The 13,976-nt window shown below is 34.5% G+C and overlaps 2 protein-coding genes and 1 pseudogene across 2 annotated transcripts; 2 read left to right on the top strand and 1 right to left on the bottom strand.

Moving 5' to 3' along the window:
• The first annotated feature begins 768 nt into the window (after positions 1-768).
• On the top strand, positions 769-2,943 carry LOC142544128 (thioredoxin-like protein AAED1, chloroplastic; annotated as a pseudogene).
• A 583-nt stretch (positions 2,944-3,526) lies between these two features.
• On the top strand, positions 3,527-9,139 carry LOC142546626 (DEAD-box ATP-dependent RNA helicase 16). Its single transcript, XM_075654444.1, has 15 exons — positions 3,527-3,824; positions 3,951-4,109; positions 4,203-4,292; positions 4,412-4,540; positions 5,258-5,358; positions 5,838-5,952; positions 6,102-6,233; positions 6,792-6,857; positions 6,981-7,160; positions 7,375-7,470; positions 7,632-7,769; positions 8,132-8,214; positions 8,325-8,362; positions 8,455-8,669; positions 8,877-9,139. Exons 1-15 carry the CDS (start codon positions 3,606-3,608, stop codon positions 8,940-8,942), a joined length of 1,827 nt encoding a protein of 608 aa, XP_075510559.1. The 5' UTR covers positions 3,527-3,605; the 3' UTR covers positions 8,943-9,139.
• Positions 9,140-9,275: 136 nt separating this feature from the next.
• On the bottom strand, positions 9,276-11,379 carry LOC142546627 (putative xyloglucan endotransglucosylase/hydrolase protein 7). The gene is made up of 4 exons (XM_075654445.1): positions 10,996-11,379; positions 10,566-10,666; positions 10,290-10,486; positions 9,276-9,807 (listed from the first exon to the last, which is right to left on the bottom strand). The coding sequence occupies exons 1-4, from the start codon at positions 11,165-11,167 to the stop codon at positions 9,417-9,419; spliced, it is 861 nt and encodes a 286-aa protein (XP_075510560.1). The 5' UTR covers positions 11,168-11,379; the 3' UTR covers positions 9,276-9,416.
• Positions 11,380-13,976: the final 2,597 nt, after the last annotated feature.

The raw sequence follows: 13,976 nt of genomic DNA, 5'->3' as shown, positions 1-13,976 counted from the left end.
ACGCTATCATACGAGTACCCCATATTGGCCGGTGTGCCAGCTCGAGCATTGATTTGATAGCGATTCGATTGATTCTGACATGTGCTCAGTGGATGGGCATTTGACCTGATACCTCCACGACATACATGCATTGCATACCATATATCATTGTTTAGATACCTGTGGTATATATGATTGGTTGTTCCATACGGAGCTTTGCTCACCCCCAAGGGGGGCTGTTGTTGTCTTTGTGTGTGGACAATGGCAGGTACTCCAGGATATCAGGAGACCGGAGATGGTACTTCTGGAGGGAGCCACAGCTTGGGCTGAGGTTTTATGTTTATGTCTTGTTCCCAGTATATATGTATATGTATCTATATATCGGGGCATGTCCCGAGGATATGAGTTGTTTGTATATGATTGTTTTTGATTACGTGTGGGCATGTTTTACGATTTGAGATTAAATACTATTTTCAGTATTTAAATTATAGAAGAGATATTTTGGGCTCATTATAAAGAAATTTTAAACTCGTTTTCCGCTGTAATTAGTTAACCCTAATTAGATTGTATTGTAATAACGATTAGGAGCTAAGGGCCCCACAACTTAATTTTTAATCAAAATAATCCACATTTAACTAAAATATTATTACAATTTTAATTAAGACCAATTCTTTGTTCCACTGATTTAATATGTAGAACATTGGCTATAAAAACAGCACCGAAAATTTTATTCCGATACACAATTCATTTAATATAATTTTGAAATATTTATTGTTTTCTAAATTTAACTGATCAAAAACTTATTAATCAAATTATTCATCAAATCACACCTGAGAGTTTGCTGGACGTTTCTTCCAGGTTTCCTATGGCGAGAGTCCTGTCCAGCAACATACACCTTTTTGCCCGTTAACCCATATTGGATCATCACTGTTCCCTTCAAATTATTCTTCAATTTCAGCTAAGCCCGTCTGGAAAGCTCGCCCTTATTCAGGAAACACCCGTCCTGGGACGTCACTCATGGCTTCCGCCTCCACCGCCGTCGTGTCGGATGACATCGCTGATGTGCTCTGGGAATTTGGGCTACTTACGGCCTCCGGGGAGCCCGTCAAATTCAGGAACCTCTGGGATCAACAGGAGGTGTTCTCAAGTGTAAACCGTTTAGTTGTTTGATCCTTGGAAGTTTTTGTGCTGTAGTTCATGGGGATTGTTTTTGGTGGTGTTATGGTTTTTATCTCCTGTGATTGATAGTGTTGGAGTTTATTAAGCCAAACTATTTATCCAGTTGTACTGCCAACTAACAAGCTTGAAATTTTGGGAGAAATGGTTTCTAACAAATAACATTAGTATATTCAAGTTCTGTATTATAAATCTGACTCCACTCAACCTTTTGGAGCAGATGGCACATGGATTTGATCTTCCCCAGTGAGCTCATTCTAATCTTTGCGATGGTGAAACTCCTTTTCTGTAGTTACATATCTTAATCAAACTGTACTGCAGATACGTAATCGAACTTCTCGGAAATCTTGATTTGGTGTTTTAGGCGTCTGAGTTTTGTTCAATGTGAACTCTGATGAATCTGTTTTAAATTTATATGGTCTTCTTGATCTTTAATCGCGTGTAGATTCTAATTGTTAGACTCATTATGTGTTAAAAATCTAGCTCTCAGACCTTTACTGCTAAAGTCTGAGGTTTATTAAAATTTGACATAATTTATCATATTTGGGAATCTGGGTGTAATTCTCCATTTCCAGGAATAGCCGTTGTTGCACTTTTGAGACATTTCGGATGTTTTTGTTGGTAAATACTAAATAACTACATGTTCCACACATTTCATTTTGCTAAATAACTTTGGGAATTCCAAACCTGGGCTTGTAGATGCGCTTCTTTTTGTTGCATGTTTTAGCTGGGAACTTGCCTCAGCATTCAAAGAATCAAAAGAGCTGTTCAACTCAGCTGGTGTGAAGCTAATTTCTGTTGGTGTTGGTACTCCTGACAAAGCTCGTCTACTTGCTGAAAGGGTAAATTAATTTGCTTTTTCTTTTTTGCTTAAGAATCTGTTACTCTACTTATATAGGAGAGAGACTTCGGAATGTCTATACTTGGAGCACACATTTATATTACCATAGTATGCTGATAAGTATTCAACCTCCTGCAGTTACCCTTCCCCGTGGATATCCTTTACGCTGATCCTGATCGTAAGGTAAACATTTATTGCTTAGATTTCAATTTGTCTTCCAAGTGGTCTGTTCTAAGTTTTTATTGTACATTTTCTGGTATCCAAATCAGGCTTATGATGTTTTGGGGTTGTATTATGGTCTTGGTCGTACATTTTTCAACCCAGCTAGCATATGTATTCATACTGAATCTTTATTACTTCCCCCTTTTCCATTGTATATGTATTCATACTAAATCTTTCTTACTTTCCCCTTTTCCCTTTTTTGGGGACTCATTTTAGACTGCATTTGCTTTGTACAGACTAAGGTGTTTTCAAGAATTGGGAAACTGAAAAAAGCTATGATATGAAGTATTACACGATCAAGGCCACCGCGGATGACAGAAGTGTTGTTTTGTTGTCTACTTTTGCGTTCTAAAGAGTTGTATGAAGACTAGATCCATAATATGATTCAGCAATGTTGGCTCGATTATTAGGGAAGAATGTTTGTGTTCAATGGAAAGTGATTGCTTTACGCGAGGAAGGATGTAGGGACAGGTGACCATGCTTCGTTGGATCACATCTTTGATATACGCTGCAAAGTAACTGCAGGCTGAATTCTTGATTCCATATATCTTGTGATGGATTTGTGTAGTTACGATGCAATGGTAACACGTTTATTGTCTAAATCTAGCTTCAAATCCAGCCCCAGTTGTGGTACTGGAGCTATGATGGAGTTGCATGAATGATATTTTCTATTTTGCCCCTCTAAGAAAAGTTATTATTAGTTTATTACCCATTTAAATGCCTTTAATTATCGATTGGACATTTTTATCGTTATCATTGGGATATTAATATTTTCTTGAAAAAATAAAATGACTTGACTAATGATAAATGAACGTTAAGCTGACAGTTTGTGTAGTTTAAGGGGGTAAAATGTTTGAATTGATAATTGGAGGTGGATATTTATATCTTTAACCAAATCATCTCTAGTTATAGAATAGTGAAAACTAATTGAAAGCGGTATGAAAGTAGAAGAAATCAAACTTATTTATTTATACATATTTTCTAAATAACTAAAGTTCATACTTGTAGCAGTTAAACCCAAAAAAAAAAATTAAACTAATCCCAAACTCTCTGAAGTATAAGGTCTAGGGATAATTTTAAAAAATATTATTAATATATAAATATAAAATTTATAAATAAATTTGAAAAAAATTTCTTTTATATCGTGCAATTTATGTATTTTAATTTAATAATAATAACTGGTATTTTACCCAAAAAAACCTCTTCAGGGTATTAAATTCTAAAACTTTCCATTTACCGTATTGGGCTTGACTATTTGTGGCCCAACGTTAATCAAATTAACAATCGTTCTTATTCATAACCCGTATCCATCTGAAACTTGAACCCTAACTCCGATTCGCGCTATTTTCATCGTCTTCGTATTTTCCAAGGTCTGTTCTTCTCGTCAATGGTGAAGCGGAGGCGAAACGACGACATGGTGAAAGCTGATATTCAAGAAAAGGAAGATGATAAACCGGTATCAGAAGGTAGAGAAGTGCATGAAGAGGTCGAAGAAGAACTGAGCTTCGAAGAGTTAGGCCTGGATCCTCGCCTAATCCGAGCTCTATCCAAAAAATCGATTGAGAATCCCACTCCTATCCAGCGCGTCGCCATCCCACTTATCCTTGTATATTTTACTAGTTTGATTTCTGTTATTTGGATTGTTCGACCTTATATGCTTTTCAAACTCGGCGATAGATTTCGGCTGGTGAATTTTAGTTTAATTTGCTTTTGTTTGACGCCATGTATGCAGGAAGGGAAAGATGTGGTGGCCCGTGCGAAAACCGGCTCTGGGAAAACCTTTGCTTATTTGCTTCCACTGCTTCAGAAGCTTTTCATGAATTCTCCCTCAAAAGTTAACCTTGCGCCTGTCGCGATTATTCTCGTGCCAACACGGGAATTGTGCCAACAAGTATATTTTGTTACGAGTCTTGATTCATGGTTGAATTTTTTGGGGTTTTTTTGGGTTACTTCTTTAATATCTTGTGCTCTTTGCTTTTCTCAGGTTTACTCTGAAGTTATGTCATTCATTGAATTATGCAAAATGCAGTTACGAGCCGTTCAATTGGCCAGAAACACGTCTGCCAGTGAAACGGTTGGTTTCTTTGTCTTTATCGTATTAACGTCAGTTTTTAGGGTATTTATTCTGGAAATCAGGATAGCTGTTTTATTCCATTTTTAATATTTATTAAGTGATATGGCACTTTGCTGTAGAGAACGGATTTGACAGGGCTGCCTGATATTCTTGTGTCGACTCCTGCTTGTGTGAAAAATTGCTTGATGAATGGGACACTTAAAGCTACTGATCTTCAAGAATCACTTTCAGTGCTCATTCTCGACGAGGTCTGCAGTCTCTTTTATCCTGCTTTGATTGACTAATCATGCTACAAAGTTTTTGTTGAACCTTCTAGCTCTTGTAGACACAATCAATAACATTCAGCTACGAAAACTCTGATACTTGGTAAATATAAGTGTAATTTTTACACTATTACAATGTCTAGGTTCGTATGAAATATGAAGATAGTTAATTATGCACATCTCTGGATAATAAATTGGGTTCATTTGCATATTTTCTTCAAGCATAAAATTATGTGAACATGAAACATATAGATTGAGAAATGTACAAATGTAACCCAAATACGAGACAACAGGAATCATCTACACTAAAAATGGAAGATATTCATCCTTGCTTTATTTTCATCTTGTCTAAATTCTTTAAAAGCAATTTAAATTTATTATAAGATGTAAATGGTCCTGCGTAATAAACAAAATACTAACATTTGACAGTTTCATGAATTTTAATTTTGCAAATGATGACAAAACTGTGTTGATATGAGATAAAGAAGTTGCAAGTCATTTTATAAGAGTAGTATTCTTTGCGTATATAGTTATGACTGTCAACTGTTCAAGATTTTGGCATCAATCACAGAATGTGTGTGGGTTTTGAGTTTTTTGATTGTTGGTATGCACATTGTAGATAATTATGTAACAATATGAATGAGTCGAATGAATCGATATAATTTGCTACCTAGTAATATGCGCTTTCATTTTTCAAACCAGGCAGATCTTCTATTGTCATATGGATATGAGGATGATCTGAAAGCACTAACAGTTCATGTGCCCAAACGTTGCCAATGCCTTCTCATGTCTGCTACTTCAAGGTTAGTTACCTGAAATTCTGCCGCACTGTCTAGGTTATTATTATAAATTTTAAATTGTCTTGAAGTTGTTCAACATAGCCATGTCATCAATGAATAACTGGAATTTATGTATTCTGAAATTTTTCTTCTTTGAAAAGGCCAGAGCGTTCCCCGGATTATGTATTCCCACTTATGTGCCCGGAAATAGGGTAGTTTCCTTGGTATATGCCTAGATAAAGTGCTTATTGTGTATATTTTGTTATAAAATTCTTGTTAATTTTGAATGTCTTCTGTGAGTATTGTATTAAGGCTAATGAACGATTGTAGACTTTTTTTGGTTGTTTTTTCCCTTCTGTTACAAACCTTTCACCCTCTCTTGCATTTTAATTTGGTAAGGTTGTTTGAAATTAAATCTTTTTTTTGTCGATTGATTCGTTATCTGTTTCCACAAACTAAGTAGCAAGCAAAATCTGACTCCTTTTTTGTATGAATATTTGCAGCGATGATGTTGAAAAGTTAAAAAAGCTTATTCTACACAATCCCTACATCTTGACTCTGCCGGAAGTCGGCAATGTAAAGGATGATATTATCCCCAAAAATGTTCAGCAGTTTTATGTAAGCAATTGTCAATTTCTCATCTAGTGTTAATTGCGAATTTTCTAATCTGAATAAATGTATTTTGTTTCCAAGGTAAACATTGCCTCACCATGTTTATTACGGTGGAGTTTTCCTCTCGTTTTTCCCTTGATGTTTTTACTTGTCAGATTTCATGCAGTGCTCGTGATAAACTTGTGCATGTTCTTGCACTCTTGAAGTTGGAGCTGGTTCAAAAGAAAGTGCTGATTTTTACTAATTCAATTGACATGAGTTTTAGATTGAAGCTGTTCTTTGAACAGGTAGATTGATTCACCTTGTGTTTCTGTATGGTCATTTGATCTCTTGTATGATCATGCAGTAATGTTCTAATCAGTCTGACATGTCATGAAAATGCTATTTATTTGTCTATACATATCTGTCCATTGGACTCTGAAATTCTTCCAGATGTTTATATTTAAGGGAGACGATCAAACCTTACAACTGTACATTTTGTCGAGTTGTTTTCAGCTTATAAGCTGCTGCCACGTGTTGGTAAAAATTTAGGTGAACTGGTTAAATGCTAAAAATAGACTGTCTGTTAGTATTGATTATAAATGCTTATGTGTTGAAAATTCTACATTCTTCGAGTCTTTTGAGTTTAGACGTGCATATTGGCTATAAATGGTAATTTGTTGAAAATTTTATATTCTTCTGAGTCTTTTGAGTTTAGACATGCATTTCGATTTGGGCGATGGAAGAGTGTTGCTAATCGATTTCGAGTGGCAAAATATCAGATCAAACCAGGGTCATAACTTTGTGGTTAAAGTTTAATGACTAGTTTATGAACCATGGAGATAATCAAGAGTTACATCTTGCAGTTTGGGATCAAATCTGCAGTGTTGAATGCTGAACTGCCACAGAATTCTCGTCTACATATCCTTGAGGTATCTACTTAGGTTTTACAATTTGTGGATTTTATCAAATTATAGCTTTTATTTATGCATCTAATTGTTTGTTCCTGAACTTTTATATGATGTTTGTGGCTTAACCTTTTTAATTTTTCCCAGGAATTCAATGCTGGTCTATTTGATTACCTGATCGCAACTGATGACAGTCAAAAATCGGTAGAACAGGTACAGAATGATAAGAAAAGTCTTGGAGGGAAAAAATCTAGAAAAAATTCCAAGAGAAAGTTAGATGCAGAATTCAGTGTCGTGAGAGGAGTAGACTTCAAAAATGTGCACACGGTGAGCTAATGCTCTTTACATCTGTAGATTTATTTGTCTTCTGTTGTGTGAGCTGGTGCTCTTTACATCTGTAGATTTATTTGAGTCTTCTGTTGTCTTATTCAGAGTCATGATAACTTTATAGATTTTTGTCTTGGTGTCTTTCATCATTACATTGATCACTTGGTTATATTTTCTCTCGCACACTGAGTATATGATTGGTTTTTGCTGATAGGTGGTGAACTTTGAGATGCCACAAATTGCTGCTGGTTATGTGCATCGAATTGGACGAACTGGAAGAGCATATAATGCCGGTGCATCTGTCTCTCTTGTAAAATTCTCGGAACTTGAGCCCCACTATTGATACTGATACTTACGAGTTTTTAGTTGGAATTGTATTAATTATGGATGTAGTAATTTTTGACATTTCTAGAATTTTGATTCATACTCCTCTTTGCTAATGCGTTTTTTGGCATTTTTTCCTTGGAATAGGTCTCTCCGGAGGAAATGGAAATATTTGAAGAGATCAAATCCATTTTAGGTGAAAAGGAAATAGAAGATTCGAAGTTCATTGCTCCTTTCCCTTTGCTTACCATGAATGCAGTGGAGTCTTTGAGATATAGAGCTGAGGTAAATGTGAAATTGTCATTATTACCTTCAAGAAAAACTTGTGGATTAGACGAATTTAGTACAAGTTTCCGATGGGTTATTTGAAATGGGAACTAATTTGTGGATTCTTTTTTGGGATGAGTTTTGTTATCTTTGTAGTATTATTTTTATTTCTTTGTAGTATTATTTATATTAAGAAACCAAACATTATGAACTCTTTAAGTCTGCTTTAGGGTCCTGCAATACTGCAAATAACAATCTTATGTCTATGCGAGGAGGAATAAGAGTTGTATTCAAAAGTGACTATTATCTATCATTCTGTCTGGCTGTCATTTATTTTTTTATTGAAATTAACAAAGTGCATAATGTTGACTATGTTAAAGGATGTTGCAAGGAGCATAACAAAAGTTGCAGTGAGGGAATCACGTGCACAGGATCTAAGAAATGAGATTCTCAATTCTGAAAAGTGAGTTTATTTTCATCATATCGTTCTGTTTGAGCTGCATTGTGCGTCTTGTCATTTTTTATCCAACATTGTTGATATCCCCTTGTCGATTATTTTCCCGTTGTTTTCAGGTTGAAGGCCCATTTTCAAGATAACCCGAGGGACTTGGGTAAAAGATTAATCTTGGCTAGATATCAATCATTTGTATAACGCTACTGAAAATTCGAATATTAGTTGCATAAACTGTTCATCTTCGAGCAGATCTGTTAAAACACGACAAACTTCTGAGCAAGAAAATGCCAGCTCCCCACCTAAGCTGCGTGCCAGAGTACCTATTAGATCCGACAACTCAAGAAGCCAGCAAAATTGTAAAGCTTGCTAGGGCTGCCATGGGAAACACAAAATCTACTCATGGAAAAGGGTTTAAAGGGAAATTTAAAAGAAGCAGGGATCCTCTGAAAACATTCTCTGCTAAGGTAATCACCATATTCCTGCACTCTCGTGCCTAGGAATGACTTAATTTTTTCAGTTTCCCATAGAGACGAGCCTTAAAGTGGATATATATCCATTGCCAGTGCGTAGAATCTGCAGTACTAAAAATGCAAGTTTCGTTTCATCATAAATTTTAGGTCGGCCGCATGGCTTCACCTGATCATGTATTAACAAATCTAATCTCGATTCAGGTACCAAAACGAGCCCATAAAACTGCGGCGAAGAGGAAAATAGAAGATGGGAACGATGGCCACTAACGCTTGAGAAAACGATTTGTCTAAATCCTCGATCGAACTTATACAGAGGTTGAACTTTATATCTAGAGTCAATTTTGTTTCATTGATGATTGAATATTTTGTCCCTAGGGTGTAATGTAGGGTCGATATCGTTTTGTTCTATTATTGTACCCATGTTTAGTCAAAATTATCTTATTAATGAACATCATTGCAGTAAATACAGACTCAGACTTATGCGAGTAGAAAATGAGTTCGAGCTATGTTTCACAGTTTCACTCCTCTTCCGTGTAACAATTTTTAAAAATAGAAAATGACATCAATGTTCCGGACCCACTTTCTGGATAATCACGTGTAACAAGGATATAATATTATTGGATTTTGACGGTACAACGTACAATGCAAATTCCCTTCTCAACCCCTTGATTTTTCATACAGCAAGATAAGCATTTTAACCAAGGAAAACAAAGGAATGCGATTTGTTCAACGAAATGATGATCAAATTCCCGCATGACATTCCGGTGGGGGAACCGGGTAACGGGCCTTGTCGGTACAGTAGTCGTAGATCAAATGATTCATTCGCACCCACCGGTATCGCCTGGCCGCCTCAGGGCTCAATTCTTTGTATGCTGCACCCTCCCACCAATTGTTAGGGTTCGAGACACAATCCGCGGGTCCTGGAACCTTGCACCCTTCGATGTCGAAGTCAGTGTAATATGCATAAAATGGGGCTTTGCTCCAATCTATCTTCTCGAGACCTCCCCTTGTTGCCCAGTCATCGGCTTCCCATAGCGTTGAGTAAATTCCCATAGGCTGTAACTTCGGGTACGAAACTCCCCTTGCCTCGTTGTTTTTGAAAACCCTGATTGGCACTCCATCCACTGAAAAACTACAAAATTACCAAATCAAAGTACATTAATTACGTCTTATTTTAGAGATATACAGGGAACAGCAGTTTAAATCACATTTATTTAGTTTCAGCATTCACTATCATACTCATACTTCTAATTAACTAAATATTCATCACATGTTATATTAACAATACCGACAAAATGTGAATTATATGTATACATGATGACAAGTGCTCTAAAGAGTGTGAAGAAGACATTTAATTTACTAATTCTTTAAATATAACATTCTCATTGTCCCAACTATTTGGGTCAACTTATGTTTTCACACGTGTTAACAAAGTTATTGGAACGAGTTATTGAAATAGGTATACTAGTAAAAGTATGGAAAATAATATAAAATATGGAAACAAAACTATATAAATGATACGAATGAAAAGGAAATTCAGCTCAAGTAAAAACGTGGGACGGTGGAATATTGAATCAAAATAACTCTCGCATGAAAGTATCGATTCCAGCTTACACAATACGTTGATGATTCCATTGTATGGCATAATCGTGAAAACCAATTGAAGGATCAAACCAAAGGTTCACTCTTTGTTCCCTGTCACCTTTTCCATTAGCGTACACGTTTGTTTGGACAGTGTAGGGCTGCCCACTTCGATTACCCAGGAATTCGAAATCCAGCTCGTCTCGTTTCCCAAATATTTCAGAGATCATCTACATACACACACACACAAATAATTACAGGTCCAAGTAGAAGAAAACCCTCGAAAATGCGTTAAATTAACTCACATACGTAAAAAGCAGCGACTGTTCCAGCAGAATCACCGGGTACGAGCTTAATCTTCATGCTAACACGTCCGAACAGATATTGGTACTTGGAAGCAAACCCGCATCCTACATTTCAAATATTTTCATTCGACTTAATTAGCATCATATATTCGAACTCATAACTAGTAAAATCAAAACAGAAGTTTGAATTAAAATGTGGGACCAAGACTTTACTATCTATCTCCCAAGGTTCGTCTCGAAAAAAAAAAATATTTGTTCGATTTTGTTGAACAATATTTGTGTCATTGCCCAGAGATCAAACAAATACAGTCTTCTCATTTTCATCAAACAAAATCTTGCATTATCTACCATATTAAAACAAACAAACAAACAAATATCCCAAAATGCACCCCATTATCTTTTCCCAAGACATTAAAAGTTAAGATATATGAAACCTGAATTTTGATCAAGAACTAGCTGAATTGTCTTCCCTCCATCAATCTGGCGAATGTGAGATTCCGACCAAGTAACCCGAAAATCCTGCTGAAACGTGGCGGGTCGACCCTTAACCACGCCACACGATACTACAGCCATAATCAAGCATAACACTAACCTTAATGTGACCATATTTTAATCAACAATGCTATGCGCATATATACAACAATATGAGAAAATTCACTTGTTATATCATCAGTTCGGGATGCAAAGTATGATGAAATATAACATAAAATGTGGGGCTTATTTATAATAAGAGAAAGGGATTGCTCTATTGAATCCGAAGAAAGGGGCATCACAGAGAATTAGCTTTCCATACAGCTAATGAAAAGCCGTCACTGGACCCGCCGTGCATTCCCTCTCTACCCAACCCCATTATTGAAAATAATATATATATAATATATATACATGTGATATTACATTATGTGTATAGTTCTGGTGTTCCCGCCAATTATTTAACCTGTCTGGGTTTTGTTTTCTTGCTATACCTTTTGTTACCGATGAGGTCAGGAGTAATGTTATCCTTATCAATTAGTTGTTTTTGTGTGTGTCTTTTAAAAACCACTGCCGACAGTGAGGGGTGTGGTCATGTCTTTGGTTTTAATTAGTACGATTTTATTAAGTTACATCCCAAACTTGCAATTACTGGTTCACTCTCCCTTTATTATTAAGTTACATCCCAAACTTGCAATTACTGGTTCACTCTCCCTTTATTGCATGCGCATTTTTTACATGTCTTCATAATATGTTCTTTTAGCCATATTCGATAACCCAGAAAACACATGTTTAACCAATTTAATGTAAAGTTCCCTTTTCTCTATACAGATTACACGAATAATTTTTTTTTTAAAAAAAGATGGCGCCTGTATAATTTGGTTATCTTATAAATGTTTTTCTTTCTCACATTTGTTAATGTAGAAGAGAAAACAAATCGTCGATTTTAATATGATAAAAAGTTTTTTGAACTGTTGTAACAACATAAGTAATTATTTTATTTTTTAAATAAAAAATATATGCATATGAGTGTCTTTTTTAAATAAAATATATATGCATATGATATGTTTGTATAAAATGTAGATTATTTATGATTAAATTTTACGAATACTAACTTAATTAGATAAATGCCAAAGTTTTTGGAATTAAAAGGCATTTAACGTAACTCGAGTACTAAGTAAACACCTCATATATATACATACACATATATATATATATATATATATGTATATATATATATATGTGTATATATATATATATGTATAAATATATATTTGTATAATAATTATTTCCATAAGCACTAACATTTAATATTACTTTCTCCTTGTACAAATAATTTTGAAAACACCCTTAAAAGTTAAGAACTGTGGTATAATGAAGCCAGAAATCTTGAAAGAATATTTGGCACCACATCGTGATATCTGATATTTCTAGCCACATTCGTATCTGGATCTTATCCAGATTTTCATCCACAGGACCGTCCACGGGTCAACAGTATCCATGGTTCCCTGTCAAAATTGGACAATCTAAACCAAACACTAAAATAATTTATTTTTGGAAATTTCATAAGAAAGTAGTAGAACAACCCGACCCGATTTAACTAGTTAATTTAACACAACCTAAATTGCTTTAACCATTTTATTTATTTTTTACTTGAAAGAAGTAAGATCGTGACTCGAAAGAATTAGATGGGACATATTGTAACCCACCACTTGTTAGTGCCAATGTATTGGATATGTGCCATGAGTAAAACTCGATGATGTGCAGCCAAGTAAACCTTCAAAAAAGATCTAGAGAGGCTCAAACAAAATATATATATATATGTGTGTGTGTGTGTGTGTGGATCTGAATAAAATCCTCATCTTTCCTCTCCGCCATGTTGAATTTCTCTGTTTGTCGGTGCCTCAAATGTAAAGATATGAGATTATATATATATTCTTGAATTTATATGCGAAAGCCAATATATATTATTTTATTAAGTTTGAGGCACTTAGAATAATTAATTTTGGTGTCATGGTCTGTTTTAATAATTATATTTTAATAAAATGTTAAAATTTTAATGTAAGTTATATGTAGTTCAGTTGATAGAATCATTGTTTTCTGGTGTTTAGGTTATATGTTTAATTCTTATTGAGTTTGTTTTTTTATTTTTTTATTTTTCAATTTATTTTTTAATTTATATATCAAAATTACAGTGTTGTCCCTCACTATTTCTTCTAATTATATTTTGATCCTTCATTTAAATATAAATCAAATGAATTATAAAAAATATTATACAAGGAATATTAATGTCTTGCATTTACAAACTATTCTAGTAATTATAGCAGTTCAGAGGCCAGAGGAGGTGGGTCACAATGTGGGCCTGAATGTTGGGGGCCCAACTGGCTTGGCCACATATATCTTCTCATTTGTAGATGAAGCATAATGTTATGACGTTGTGATTGGACCAGCACCGTATAAACTTAATATCCATCGTATACTTGATATATATATATATATTTATATATATAGGTCAAATTTTTACGGGAAAAGGTTTAGATTTCACTCTTGGGTTTTCATTATAAAACCATGCAATTGATATTTACTTTTGAATAATTAGATGTCATGCAAAAAAATATAAATAAATTGATAGAAATTAACTATAATGTTATATATTACACGATTTCATGTAATACATAAGTTCTGATTTAACAGTCTAAATGTATCATTTCATATTCAATTTTTATTAATAAAACTAGATATTAAATTTCGTATTTTATTGATAATTGGATTTTCTGTCATCCATCCCAATTTGATAATTTTTGTCGGCGAAGCTACACTGTCTGTGTTTTATACATAATTTTATACATGTATATATTTGCTCTCTTTTTTTTTTATCGTTATAAGTAATGGTTGGAATTAAGCATTGAAATTCCTATAATATAATTTATGTCTCATATTTTACAAT

This window comes from Primulina tabacum, chromosome 5 (genome assembly GCF_025594145.1).
Source record: "Primulina tabacum isolate GXHZ01 chromosome 5, ASM2559414v2, whole genome shotgun sequence".
Classification (NCBI taxonomy): Eukaryota; Viridiplantae; Streptophyta; class Magnoliopsida; order Lamiales; family Gesneriaceae; genus Primulina; species Primulina tabacum.
Note: the sequence above shows the minus strand (reverse complement) of the source record. Positions and strands in the feature narration are given on the sequence as shown.

Bases quoted from the DNA above. Each gene is read 5' to 3' on its own strand.
- LOC142546626 (XM_075654444.1), top strand. From the start codon at position 3,606: ATGGTGAAGCGGAGGCGAAACGACGACATGGTGAAAGCTGATATTCAA. The intron at 5,953-6,101 runs GTAAGCAATTGT...TTTACTTGTCAG, and splicing joins AAAATGTTCAGCAGTTTTAT to ATTTCATGCAGTGCTCGTGA. The intron at 8,363-8,454 runs GTAAAAGATTAA...ATCTTCGAGCAG, and splicing joins AGATAACCCGAGGGACTTGG to ATCTGTTAAAACACGACAAA.
- LOC142546627 (XM_075654445.1), bottom strand. From the start codon at position 11,167: ATGGTCACATTAAGGTTAGTGTTATGCTTGATTATGGCTGTAGTATCG. The intron at 10,667-10,995 runs GTTTCATATATC...TTTGAAATGTAG, and splicing joins AGTTCTTGATCAAAATTCAG to GATGCGGGTTTGCTTCCAAG. The intron at 10,487-10,565 runs GTATGTGAGTTA...GTGTGTATGTAG, and splicing joins GAACAGTCGCTGCTTTTTAC to ATGATCTCTGAAATATTTGG.